This window comes from Cygnus atratus, chromosome 8 (assembly GCF_013377495.2).
Source record: "Cygnus atratus isolate AKBS03 ecotype Queensland, Australia chromosome 8, CAtr_DNAZoo_HiC_assembly, whole genome shotgun sequence".
Lineage (NCBI taxonomy): Eukaryota > Metazoa > Chordata > Aves > Anseriformes > Anatidae > Cygnus > Cygnus atratus.
Genome location: NC_066369.1, coordinates 22,837,907 through 22,852,259, shown reverse-complemented (window position 1 = coordinate 22,852,259; position 14,353 = coordinate 22,837,907). Strand labels below are relative to the sequence as shown.

The 14,353-nt window shown below is 39.1% G+C and overlaps 1 protein-coding gene across 3 annotated transcripts in view; it reads left to right on the top strand.

Annotated features, from left to right (window-relative positions):
* TESK2 (testis associated actin remodelling kinase 2) overlaps positions 1-14,353 on the top strand; it is a 77,546-nt gene that overhangs the window by 19,692 nt on the left and 43,501 nt on the right. For 2 of the 3 annotated variants that reach the window (XR_007708593.1, XM_035537352.2), the window contains exon 3: positions 5,918-6,039. The exons of the other annotated variant lie outside the window; for it this stretch is intronic. Coding sequence is in view for 1 of the 2 variants with exons in the window: in XM_035537352.2 (XP_035393245.1) it covers positions 5,918-6,039 (122 nt within the window). In the remaining variant the exon portion in view is untranslated. The remainder of the gene's footprint in view (positions 1-5,917; positions 6,040-14,353) is intronic. 3 annotated transcript variants of the gene reach the window in all.

Here is a 14,353-nt window from a genome sequence, read left to right as displayed (position 1 = left end):
TATTATCTTTGAATGTTTGACATTTGCAGATGTCAGATTTCCCTGGCTCATAAATAGCTTTATCACCTCCATATTATAGACTTAAGGAGCTAAAGAGGGAATGTACGTATGGAATTTAAGTAGTATGCTCAGGGTTATTCAATGAGCTGACAAGGTAGCTGACATTAAAAATGAAGAAGAATGAGCTCCCAGGTCTGTGCTTCTAACTCAATATTTCCTTTTCTGACTGTGACTTTATACTTGGTATGGAACTACGTATGTGAACTACATAGTCAGGTTGTGGTATAGCTTAAAAAAAATTAAAATTAAGGCTCTTCTGTTTTTTGCCCAGCAATTAAGCGATAGGTCCATGAATGAGCTTTGTTCTGGATTGCGAAGGGAATTTTATATGGTTACATTCTGCTGAACGGGCCACAAAATCAGTCAGCTTCTCCACCCTGGCTGTGCCTGTTTACATCTGATCTCAAACCGTGGAACAATAGTCCTCAGATTCATTTGTGCTTTCTCTCAAAATAAGACTGTGGTTTCTTTTTTGCCTTTGATTTGCTTGAGATCAAGTTAGTGGCAGAGATACAGACAGATTCCTATCAGCAAATGGTTTGTTTAAAATAAATGAACGCTGTATTCTGGGCCCTGGTTCTACATTACAGCGGGCAATGAAGTAAGGCAAAATACAAAAGAAAAATGAAGGGGTTTTGGCGCACACAAATGGATTTATAAAGTAACAGCTGTACTACTTACTAATTATAAGTTCACTTTTGTTTGGCAAAAAAATGGAGAACTCATTTGGTGGTAGGTGTGGAATATGCTGTAGTAATTGCTCTTGTTACTCTGCTGAATTGGTGATGTTAGAAGTTACTGAAGTTACAGGATCTTTGTTTAATGACCAATTCCAAGCCTTTGTACTAAAGGGAAATGGTAAAAGCTGCAACCTTCTGTGTGTCTCATTTTTTTTCTCATACTAAAAATGAATGTAGTTACAATTACCATCAGGCTTTTAAAATGTATTGATTTTATTTTTTGTGTAGTTCCTCTCTATCTTCTGAACCTGCGCTAAACTCATGTAACACATGTTGACTAGTTTTGTTTGGCAAGGCTTTGTTACACTTGGCATGTTTCTCTCTTGCTACAAGAAGTTAGTGTAGTGACATGCTATACCACTATGAAAACAGCCACAACCCAGTCTTGGTCCCTAGCATCAACACAGCAGCTTAATGTTGTCTAGACTGATGTATTTCTTTAAGCTTCTATCTGTCACTACAGATTTTTCTACTGATGTGAGACTTGACATGATATTGACATCACTAACATGAGGATATGAATGAGATCTGACCTGAAGAACAGGTTTATCTTCTCAATTAAAGGGAATTTTCCTCAATCAGTGTTTATGCATTTTTGTAATACATTCATCTCCAAGGTATGACTATATGTCCATGAGAAGGTGATGACTTGATGGCTTGGCTGTGGGTCTTGAATAAAACGCAACTGACCCTAACTTTTTCAAGGTTCCTTCTGCTGTCACAGTAAGGAAGTCAATTATTCTTGAGATAGGTCTTGCATGAGGGCCAAATGCTGGTCTGCTTCAGGACTGTTTCCCTGTCATTTAATGTCCTATGATGTATTTTCTTTTTAATAATAATTTTTATAGTCTCCTGCATCTCACCAGCTTTTTTGTGAACTTGGTCAATCACAGTTATACGGTATAGCATAGGTAGTGCAAATGACCTAAAAGGCTAACCAAGGTAATAGCTTCATCTCCTGTCACTGCAAGAGAAAATGGAGGCAAATCAGGTGAAGACACTTAAAGACTGTTAGAGAAAAGAGAACAACTCACATAGCTTTTTATATGTCTACACCACCTGCTATCATCTATCATTAATGTGAAGGCTGAGTGTGCAGGAAACATTTGAATTGGTGAACAGAAGGATGGTGAGTCAGTGTAAGTAATAAGAACGTGTGCAGGATTCTTGTGGGTAATACAACGAGCTCAAACAGGAAGGAAGCTCAGGGAATGTCGTATATATGGACTAGAGAAGGTTACTCTAGTAAAATGGTTAGTAAAGTGGTACTTCAGACACGTGGCAAGAAGGGTGAAGACGAAACGGCCAGGTGAAGGTTGAGGCGTGTAACAGGATGTTTGAAAAATTGTTGTGGGTGATAGACTGGGGGAAGCAACCTGATTCTGGGTAATAGGCTGTGTAAGTAAAGATCTGTAAATGTAATTAAGCGGTGAGGCTGGATACCAGAGGAGAGGAGGGTAAGGAAAAACTGGAAAACAAATAAATGCAGTTTTGGAAAGTAACAGTGATAAAGTACTTCCAGATCAATGTTACATGGCTGAAAAATAATGAAAATACAGTGGAAAACTAAGGACAAACCTTAAAGTTGTATTGGCATATTTGTAACCTCAATATTGGGAAATGATCTTCAGAAACTCATTCTAAGGACAGCTGGAAGGGTACAGTTATTAGTAAAGGTCACAAAGCCTTGAGAAAGATGAAATCAGTCTTTCCCACACCTTCAGCACAGGCAAAGAGCAGAAGTAATATAAACGTTTGGATTTTCAGAAAGCTCTGGTATACCTATTAGCTATTAAACAGTTATTTAAGTGATATTTAGGGTTTATTAATAACAAAGAACTTTGTAGCAAGCAGAAAATTAAAAATCCTAACTTTTGCAGGATAATTCCCTGTGTGAACTGGGTAGAACATCTACATAGTGACTAATTCCTTTGAATGTGAGCCCTGCTCAATCACTGTTATGATTCTTTCAAGTATGTTCCCATTTCTCTACCTGGAGCTGTGACTTCCTCTACCTACCTCATTTCTTCAGAGGAAGGTAAGAAGGCCCAGGACTAGAACGTGGTTTGAAGACACAGAGACCAGGCAGGCCATGCAGCTAGCTGTAGCCAGGTCCAAGTACTTACAAAACACTTTGATCCTCGGAGAATCAGAGGGCAAAGGGACACTTTAACTGCCTGACAGCAATAAGACAGGGAGGCAATATCTGGTTACGGTGACCTCTGAGATGGAGGCACGTAGGTAAGCAGGCTGGAGTCAGAACAGGGTGCAGAGCAACATGGGAAGGCAGCTGTAGGATTGTTAGAATATTTCCAAGCACAGACACGATCATCCAGACATCACTGAAAGGTTACTTGATCTCATATGCAAGGAACTCTAATTAATAATAATATCAACAGCTTTGACAGTTTTACAGCAAACCGCTAGGGATCCCTGCTTATGTTGAGGGTACAGGCATGCACTGAGGCAAAATGCCCTATAAGCAAATACTAAATTTGATCGGTAACACTTCTAAAATCTTTACGAGTTTCCCTTCTGGAGCTCTCATGTGGGTGAAACACCATTTCCATGCTTTCATGTACACAAAAGAGGCCTGACAGGAGATAAAAGATTAAAGACTTTTTGGTGGGGTTTTGGCAAGGAATGCCAATAGAGACCCAAATTTTGTCTAGAGTATGACTGACAGGTAAGTAGGTGCACGGGGTAGTGTACCTGACAGCTGCTGTAAAGAAGAGCTGACAGCTCAGATGATCTGGAGCGTGACCTTAGAGGTAGGACCTGCCTGTTCCTCTTGGCAGTCCGTTCGTGCTGTGCAAATGCTGTTTGCCAGCTCTGCTTCAGAACAGAGAACACAATTATCCTCGTGTGTATTCTAAGTGACTAATAGTGTGTTCCGTGATGTACAAACTGTCATCTGATTTTTATTCACTGTATTGGGTATTGACCTCTTGAGAAGAAGCCTTTCTGCCTTCAGGTCTGCTTTTCCCTCCTAACTCAAATGGTAGCTAGTGTGAGAGGACGAGTCCCTGTTCTCCCACGTTCAGCACAGTGTAGGGTGCCTCTCAGAAATCTGTTAACATGCTCAGATGCTAGTAATCTGAGCTATTCTGAGCGTGGTCAAATTGATTTTACAAAAAGAAAATTCCTCCAAGCTCACTACAGAACCCAGATCAGTCTATCGAGACTGAAAAGACTTCAGGAATGTCCTCCCGAAGTGAAGGGTGAAAAATGTCCTTTGCAAAAACTGCTCAGTTTTCTCTGGGCAAGGCGTTAGTGCTGCGGACAGCCGGTCCTTTGAGAAGCAATTGCTGACCACTTCCTCTTGCCTGTCAGACCTGAAAATCCAGGAAGCATGCAGGACAGTGCTCCGAAAACTTACCCATCCCCTTTTCTGAGGTTTCCCTAGCTCAAGAAGAGGCCAAACCAAGGAAAAGGCAAAGAACAAGGAAGAAGGGCCTGCTATAGGATAGGCTCTACTTTTACCTAAAAGCAGAGGCAAAAGGACTTGACGTTTTGGCAGGGAATGGAGTGAATTATAGAAATGGGCAAGAAATTAAGAGGTAGCTAAGTGGAGTAAATGAGAAGGCAAATATTGTTCAAGACCACACTCTGTCCAAGTTCCTGCTCACCTTCTACCTCTATTCATTCCTTGTTGGCAGACCCTGAAGCTTCTGTGGAAAGCTGATTTCTGAGGGAGTCCTGTTCCGCGTAGCTCCCTGCCCATAGGAGTTAAGCTCCTTCAAATTCTTTCTCATTCACTGCGAGCCCAAATTGCTCTACCACAACGCTCAGGATTCCTCACCCTTCTGCCAGAGGAAGTGTTCCTTGAGCTGATAGAGCTGTTATGTATAGATTGAAAGCTTTTAAATTGTCCTTATTCTAATTTGTTTGCATCGATAGAACAAATCTTCCTTTCTTAAGTCCGTGCAAGCTTTTTTTTCATTTTTTGTTCCCCAGCCAAAGCATTACAGCTTATAAAACTAAAGTGTAACTAAAATAGGTATTTAAAAATGTCAGCATAAAGAAGTTGACCTCTCCGGCTCAGCTTGTTCATTCAAATTAGCTCAGTATGCAAAAGCTGCATAAAATTAGTGAAAGCACACAATAGACACAAGAAACCTGACCAGTAACACTAACCCGCATCAACTTAACATGCAATCATCCTGCTTAAAAGTAATAAGAATGCCAAACAGGCAGGACAGGTTATGCACAGAAGAATTCTGGATTATCTTGTTATAACACACTAAAGCTGTAGTTCAGCCAGTTTTTTTTAAAGCCGGTATTGGCACTGAAAGGAAAAGCCCCATGCTCATGAACTTGCTGCTGGTTTCTGCTCTTGGTGCTGGTTTCTACATCCTTTTCCACCTCCTTTCTCTGATCCTTATTACCCTGGGATTACTGTGTGGCTGTGGGTGAACCAGCTGAGAAGCTCGTGTGCATGGGCAGGGGAGAAGCAGGAGAAAAAGCCTGTGGGCTGTTTTTCAGCTTGCGCAGTCTTTGCTGTTTGCCTTAAACTATCATGACGAGTTCTTTCTAATAGTAGCACATCTACATAACGTTTGCCTGTTTGCTGGTGGCGAATAGGCTGGTGTGAGGGTACCAGGTTAGAAGTGGCTGCATTCATGCATTTCTGACTGGGGAAGCTAACTCTGAATGGTGTGCTGGTTCTGCACAGCTGCCAGAGAAACCTTTTCTGTGTTGGCACTCTGCAGCCACTACTGAACGTCCTAGACTAGGTGATAGCATGTCCAGTAACATCTCTGCTTTGCAGTGCAGGTTGGTGTGAATGCCTTCTCTCCACTGAGTGTATAATCTGGTTTATGGTCCTAGTCAAGAAGTAAACCTTGACTGCCTCTGAAATCTGCCCTGTAACTGTATATAAGGCAGGACCTCCACATTCTGTGAGCAATGAAGCTAGACACTGCTGTGGGAAAAGAAGGATATGGATGGGAAGGAGGTGAGATTCATAGGACTTGGAGTAGGGAACTTTCTTTCCCTGAGCAAGTAAAAGGCTTCCTTCACTTGTACTAAGATGATGAGGTGCTGCCTTATAAAGGCAATGTCCAATTTCATGTTGCTAGGACATGTTCTTAACATTTTTTGCTTGTATCTTGCAGGTAAGACACAGAACTTCAGACCAGGTCATGGCTTTGAAGATGAACACACTGAACAGCAACAGAGCAAACATGCTGAAAGAGGTTCAACTTATGAATAGACTCTCACATCCAAACATCTTAAGGTATACTGCTTTTTCTGAATTGCGTGGAGATAGGTTGTCTTTAGCAGAGCTTTTCTATTTCCATTTGTTTTTGTATATCTGTATCTATGAATGTGTTAGGAACAGCTTCTAACAGCTGCTATCCTAATGGGAGAAGTGGAGTAGGAAGAAGAGAGAAAGAAAAGACTTGAGCAAACAGAAAATTCACATGATTTTGGTATCTTGAGTTTACTAGTGATAAGTAACTTCAGAGAAAAACAAGTTTCCACGTTATTTTCTGATGAAACAGTACAATGATATGAAGAGTGAAATGGACTTCTCTTCGTGAACTTAAATGATTGCAAATTTATCACCATTCACATGATTTGTGGTTACGTTGATAGTCCAGGCAGTACAGCTTTCTGAAAACTTTTGGAGACACAGTGAACTTCAATTTCTTCTTTTTTACAAGACTGTTAAATAGTACAGATATAGTACTGATGCCTAAAACATCTTTATAATTAGCTTTTCTGATCCTTGAAATTCTGGCTCTGTCTTCATCAACTGATGTGTAACAACTTGTTTGTTTCCTTCAGTGTTTATGAGTCTGTTCTGTTTTTTCTAAAAACAAACAAAAAACCCTGAGAAGGTAGAGAATTTTTACTCATAGTAAAACTGCATTGATTTTACTGGTCACAGTATATAGTGAGCTGAGTGTTGTAGTAATCTGCCTCTAATCAGAAATTTGTCTGTCTTTTCTGCTCCAAAGTGAGATAAGTTCTCAGCAACTATCCTTGCTCTTCTATTTATTTTTTTAATGATGTGAGATAACTGGATTTTAGTTTTCAGGTTCTTTACTTTTCTTATATCTATCCACCACTCCTTTTCTCTCAGAACCCTTAGAAACACGATGTATAATCCTGGTGGGCTGATACAACTGTTCTTTAGTAAGCTTTGTGGAAAGAACTTCATTGGATTGGCATTGTCAGAATCATAAATTCAGTACATTTCGAAGTTGCTTTATCAACTTTGTGGTTTGTAGATCTTTATTAGAAAAAAACAAAACACAAAACATCACTTTACTACTCTATTCAAAATAAAGTATTTAATTTAAGCTGGGATGAAGGAAGGTGGGAAAGGGATGGTTTGACAGGCAAAAACGCATTCACTTGCAGCTTAATTTAGCACTGTCCCCCTTGAATGGAGTTACACAGGTGTTGCTGAGAACAAGAGTTATTGTACTCAGTTCTGAGTAATTGTTGAAATTTAAAGGCCTTATGTCTAAGAGATCATATTGATGATATGCTGGTGTCTTCTGGCCTCAGAGTCTCTGAATAATTTGAAATCAGTGGTGTTGCACAGATGGTCCTGAAGAAAGACCACTAATGTATCGATTTATGGGTGAAGCTGAAAAGGAATTCTATTTGATCTCTCAGTTATTACACAGGATTATCTGTGTTCAACTAAGCAGTTATGAGTGAATGCATAAGAAATAAATGTCATATGTTGAAAGGTATGTCTTATTGTGGCATAACTGTTTTGAAGCATAAACAGCGCTTGCTTTGTGAATTGCTTGATCTGAGACTTCTTCAAGGAGAGTTGATTCTCAAGTATTTAAAAAAATAATTTTCTAATGTAAGTATGCTTGTTGCAGGCAGAAAGGACATTCCTACAGAAAATGCAAACAAGAACTACTTAGTTTTATTCTTCTATTGAATAACAATAATACACAGTAAAAACCTTCCTCTATCACGTAACGTGGTGTTTTTTGTTTTTAGTTACGTTTCACTTTATTTTTTCGTTTAAAATCACTCACTGTAGTATTTCCAGTCCCTTCATGTTAGTTGACAGTTTCTCCCTTTCTAAATATTATCTGCCTCTGTATGCATGTGCATATGTGTGTATGTATGTACATCTATGTGTATGTTTCAGGAACCTGTAAATTATTGGTGCTTCTTCTAGTTTTATAAAAATTACCTTAGGACCCATTTCCCACCTCAAAAACATTAAAAATATTTCATAATCATGTACTTGCATAGTAAAGTGCTGAAAGCTAAAACCATGGTGTTATCAAGTAAGAGCAGTAAAGTACTGCTAAGAGGTCACTGGGAAAATGGTCTGTAACACCATGTTTCTTTATTATTTTTAGAAATTATAATTTCTAACTTGTGTTAGTTTTAAAGGGAATGATCCTCTTCCAAGAAGTTCTAATGCATAAATTCCACTTTCTACTGGATCTCCTCCACTTGCATTGAGTGTGATCTCTGATTTTATGTAGTATTTACTTGTGAGCTTCTTCATCTCCTGTAAGCTCTAGGACTACTTACTGCTAACTTACGCTGTGAACAAGTTACTTTCCATCAGTCCTGCTGCTCTTTGCCAGTCAGGGTACTAGTGGATTCTTAGACTGAAATGTTTAGGTCACCTTGAGCAACGGTTAACTCCAGCAGGCCAGAGAGCTGTGAGACTCTCTCCTACCAAATGTCTTGTCAGATTATGAAACGGGATAGATACTGGCTTTATGGTATCTAAAATCTGCTTTCAGCCTATTTCAACACGTGTGGTTCAGTCAGTTAATGTTTTAGAAAGTAAGTGTCAGATTTGGCAATGATTTGTTTATTTTGGTGTACTGAAACCTTCCTTAAACTGGGTGGGGTTATGTTTTTGAACATCCTGATGGTTTAGTACCTTAAAATCTGTAAACGAATCTGTCTTTGACATAGAATTCTTCTCTGCTTTATAAGAGCAAAGTGATATGGCATAGAGAAAAGATTCCTCGTTCTAGTGTTATTTGGTAGCCAAGGATCATTATTATCCATTGTGTAATAAAAATAAAATAAAAATCCCCTTTGGCAGTGCTCCATAATGCATTGCAAACTTTTACTAGCTCTCCATTCCAACGTGCCTGCAATTAATTTCAAGCTGTTACTGCAAAGATTCTTGTGTTTTTGCCATTAATTGCACTGAAGTGAATAATTAATACTGCTGATTATTTGAGACTGCTTTTGCTTCTGTGCTATCTATATCATCCCATTTTCACAGTTCCAGATGCCTTTTGAGCTTTCTCGTTTTCCCAGCCTACAAGCACCAGTCTGGTATCTGAATTAGTCTGGCTTTTTTCTATTCTTTAGCACTGCAGAGACTGGCTAGAGGTAGGATTGTGTTTTACCTTAGTGACCTAGATACTTCTGTACTTCTTTAGGAGGCAGAGTTGTGTCAAGGTATTCCAGTTCATCTGCTTCTAATACCTGATGAAATATTGGTCTGGTTATTTAAGCTTTAAAAATAACTTGTGTTGCTTGGCACAGAGTTGGAAGGCTAACTTTCAGTATCGCCACTCTCATTTCAATGTTTTTGTGCTCAAATTCTACATTTGGCCAGCCATTCTTCTTCTTCAGCCAGTCGTCTTCTTCAGAAGACAGTGAAGAGCTTAGTTTTCACTTAGTTTTCACTTCCAAGTTCCTGTAAGTGTATCATCCCTGTGGTTGTATCACAAAGGTTCTTGTGATCAAATATATGTGTGTGTATATATATATATATGTGTGTGTATATATATATATATGTGTGTATATATATATATATGAAATCTGTTAAAAAATTCTTGATGCAAAGTACATTAGCAAAAGGGAGAAACTAGCCTCCATTAACGGGTTTATTTTGGCAAAAATGGAACCTCTTTGTTAAGGATGTTTTGGAATAGAAGCTCTTGCAGCTGCACTGAATGGTAAAAAGTAAGGGGATTTGGAGGTTTTCTGGTCTCCCTCTCTATTGCTTCCTATTTCTATTAGTAGATGTGATTACAGAGGGAGAGTAGATGTTAACCGTAGTATTGTATTTTTTATTCAGTCATCGTCTTGGCGATCAGAAACTAAGTAAGAAAGAGCTGCTTTTCTTGTTCTTTGTTTCCCCCAGGGATCAAATTAAGGACATTTTAGGAGTGGATGGAGCAAAAGCAGACTAGTGGTGTTCATGGGGTGCTCTGAACTGCTTCTACTGTCAGCCCCATCTTGCATCATCTCCTTTCTCCATCTCATTCCTGCATGCAAGCTGGAGGACTAAAAAGCTTTTCTGTCTCTGCTCAACACCTCTCCTTCCCCTGGGCGTGGGGATGTGCTGCTTTCTGGCAGCCTGGCTTATCACATCTTACCTCAAAACAGATGGTAAGAGCAGGAATGGAAGAGTGAGCTGGAGTTCTGGTGTTACACCATGTAATGTTTGCTATAGCCACGTTAATACGGAGCGGCTGATGCATGATAGGGTTGTAGTAGCTGGGGGTAGGGGAACCAGAGCATTTCTTCACTTCCTTATTCGTTCGTGTTCCACTTAGAGTGCAATGCTGTACAAGGCTTGAGTTAGATCTGCTACCAAGGCTGATGTATGTTTGTAAAAGCTTTTCAGCACATTGCTGCTTCTCTGAATGCTGGTGCTGCTCCGTGGTCATGAGTTTTTAGCTAAACCAAAAGAAGAAAAGAGGGCTGGAAAAGACTCCAGAAATCTGCCCTTGTCTGCTAGGCTTCAGACTGGGAGACCTGATACCTTTTCATTCTGATACTAATACCTTTACATTCTGATAATGTCTTACAGGTGTGTTTTCCTCGTTTTCAGAAACGAAGTGGTGTGCTAACAGATTCTCTGTCCCCTGTGCTGTCTCTTAAATTAGCGTATCTTCAGCTTTGAGATAGAATTTCAGTTTCTAATATCACTACTGTTTTCCTGAAAAAATGCTTCTTTATTTAAGCTGTACCATAGGGACCTCATTTAAAACAGTCTGTATGCAGAAAGCCTTAGCTCATGTCTAAAGTGCTCTCGTGGGAGCACTTGGAGATACTGCTGCGTTTGGCAGTGAGCGTGCAGGCAGATTGACTCATTGATTAAATCTACTTTCTGTGCACGCACACAAACAAAACAAAATAAGAAGGTAGTGCGCATATTATGCGGACTTCCTTCAAGGAGAATTTTTTGTCAGCTACTTTCAGACAGATCTAGCACCCTGGGAAAACAATACCCTTTTCTGATGCAATTTCCCCCTGTCAAACCCTCCTTTTTGTGAAATTGCGATTGACTTTGTTCCAATAGGTAGAAGAATGGCTTTTGTCTTTTAGCATCATTTGTCTTGTATCAAACAGCAGTGTAACAGAAAAAAAATATTTTTACTTTTCTCTGTGATGAAGGTATCACAAAAGAGTATTTTAGAAATGCTGTACACAACAGAAGAGAACCTTTGTTGTGTGTAATAGAATAAACAGAGAGCCTGTGTTGTGTGTAATAGATGAAACGCCTTACCTCTGTCTTAAATCAAAATGCAAGTGTAGAAAACTTGAAATATATTTGCTGACTAAAACGGTGCATAAAACATGAAGGAAGGTTTTAATACATACTTAATATTCTTACTTACTCTTCCTTCTTCATCAATAGTGTAGTGAAGTAAGCATCTGTCTCTTGACCTTGTTTCTTTCTATATTACTGATTTTGTATGAGAGATTTTTGCATTGGTGTGTTTGGTTTGTTTCTTATTTTTAATGTTATCCTGAACCCCCTGAATTCTTTCACTTAAGCATCAGTGGATTTCGGAGGGCATCAGTTTATTATGTTGGACTGTCGCTGATCTAGGTTTATCCACAGAGCAGGTACATGTCTCGGTGAAGTTCTTTTAATGGAAAGCACATGTTTGACGTCTAGATGTCCATAACGGCTGTTTAATCTGGATATTAGTTTTATTTGATTTCCCAAGGAGGCAAAGGTTGGACACTGAGGCTACAGCTTTTTGTCTCCCCCATCTGTGTAGAATTTTCTCCCCTGCAGCCTGACTGAGTGGGAAGCCCTTCGAGTAACTGCCCTAACAGACTGAAAAATGTCCAGAATACTGCTTTGTTCCTCCTGTCTAGGAGGACAGGTACCGCAGATTGAGGAATAACCTTGCTTTCAGAAGCAGAGCTTTCCAACGTGGGATCATCACTGACACTTGTTAGAAAGTTTTTCGTGGTGGAAACGTTCTGCACTGTACTTAGGGTGGACTCGAATAGCATCCTTCATGTATTTGCAGCTTCTGGGGGAACTTTTCCAACTGCTAGTTATGACTTTGGAAGTGATTCAGCTTCTCTGATAAGGCCAGATGTTCTGTCTTGAAAATAAGCTTCCTTATATCTGCAAGTGATCTCCTCTTCTGCGGATAGCTGGCTCATTGAAGCTGCTTCCAGCTAGAAACGTTTATAGGAAGTGTAACCCTTGGCCGACAAAACAGCATGCTGAAGTTCACCTACAAGCACATTTTGGCTCTGGAGACAGTGTGTCTAGCCAACAGGAATAATCTCAGCTGTACTGGGCCAGCACGTCAGCTTCCTACCCGCAGAACTTGGAATCTCACCTGGGACGAGCTCAGAAATGGGAATCTTATGTTCAATCTTACTTGGTAATTGTATTTCCTGGTAGCTGCTGCGTATATTACCTTTTAGTGAAAAAGCTTTCCAGTAGTATTTTGTAGCAGTACTTGGCTTAACCAGGAGGCTTATTATTGCTTGATAGAGCAGTTAAGAAGTTGTTTTCCAGGAATTTGGATCACTAGAGGTCTGTTCTATCAATCTATTTTCCAGAGTAGGAAAACTGAGATTCTCGACACAGCATTTTAATGGTTTCAGTATGTTGCTGTAAACTCATTAATTCTGTCTTTATCAGCATATCTGGCTTCTCTTTTCCTGGCTAATAACTTCTAAAGATGTGGGTTTTATGAATATATCTCTGTCCTGCGTTTTTCATGTGATCCTGATATTGAGCTTTGTTTTACTATCTGATGGAAAGTCAGCAATGTATGTCTGCTTCCCAGTAGAAAACCTAGATGTTTAAGTATTTGTGAACTCTTAGTAACTTGAGCCAATGTATCTTTTCTGCCTTAAGTGTAGGTTCACAAAGGTAACGAACGTGTTTCCATTGAGACTTCCTTTGACCAAAACAGGTCATCAGAAAAAGTTAAGTTCTACCAGGATTTTGATGGCAGTGTTGTTTATCCTGTCTGGTAAAAATGAGAAATTTAATTTTACCAAATTTTTGATAAGTTCTTCACTGCATTTAAATTCTCAAATTAAGTCAAATAGAATGAGTTCCTAATTTGAAAGTAACGTAATATACCTTTATAAAGGAAGAGTTGATATACAGGTGGAAACAGTATTATTTTTATTTGTCTCCATTGTTGAATGAAAATACTGCAGTACCGGGTTAACCTTGTGCCATTATCATGTTTCATAGAAGAGAAAACACTTGAAATTTGTTTAATACTGGAACTGGTATCTCTTTTTCTGCTTCTGCTTGTGAATAAACTAACACCATACCTTACAAGACTTTCAGAATACATGAAGGTAGAAACAGAGTTTTGCTTTGGAGGGGCCTGGGTTTCCTGGTTTTAGGAAGATTAATCTGTAAACAGGTTTACAAAATGGTTCATGTGCAGTTACTGTATGAATTGAAACACAGGAACAGCAATGTTTTGTGTAGATAGTATATCTAAACCCATCTCCCCCTTTCCCTCAACGCTTCGTTGTGCCTTATTGCTCTTCCTTAAGCAAGAGGAGTTGTAATTTCACTCTCAAATAAAAATTTGCATATTTAATTTGGGGAAGATATTACTTGAGGTGAGAACAGGCGATAGTCTTCAAAGTACAAGTCCTGCTTCTCTTTCTGGTTATAAAAACAGATTTCCACAGTTCAGCTTATCCAAAGAACCTTATCTATGTTATTTCTTTGGCTGCTTGTAATTTACTAGTCAGCTGTTAGATGAGAGAACAGTAAGGATCATTCATTTGTTCAAAAGCAGCTTAGCTTAACTAGTACTGCATGTCTTGCATCATTTTGGTTTTAAATTCGCAAGGTTTTGAGGATATAAAAGGACCTTTTCCTTCAACCCACACAATTCCTCTGTCACATTTAATGAAATCACGCATTTCTACACCTTGCTTGTAAAGTGGAAGTTTCTAGATATTGTGGAAATAACAGGTGATGTGTTTCTGTGTGTTGAGACCAAAGTCTAAATAGTAAAACTGAAAATTGGTTACTCCAAAAATGACCAAAACTGTAACTGTGCCAGGAGGGCTCTGAAGTGCACACAAGTTAAGTTGTAATGAATGTTCTCATGCGAGATGCTTACTGTTTATTTGCATTTGTCACTTATAAGTTCAGCTTGTGTGGTGGTAAAAAAAAAAAAAAAAAAGAGCTTGCAGTTGTTCCTTTTATGTTTAAATATATGGCACATTCTCTGTCACTGTGCAGAAAAATCAAGGGTGACAGTCATTATTGTTAACTGCAGGAGTAGTGCAGTTGTGCAGTGTAGGAAATGTAGTGGTAAGTGTGTTTACAGGGTACCATTGAA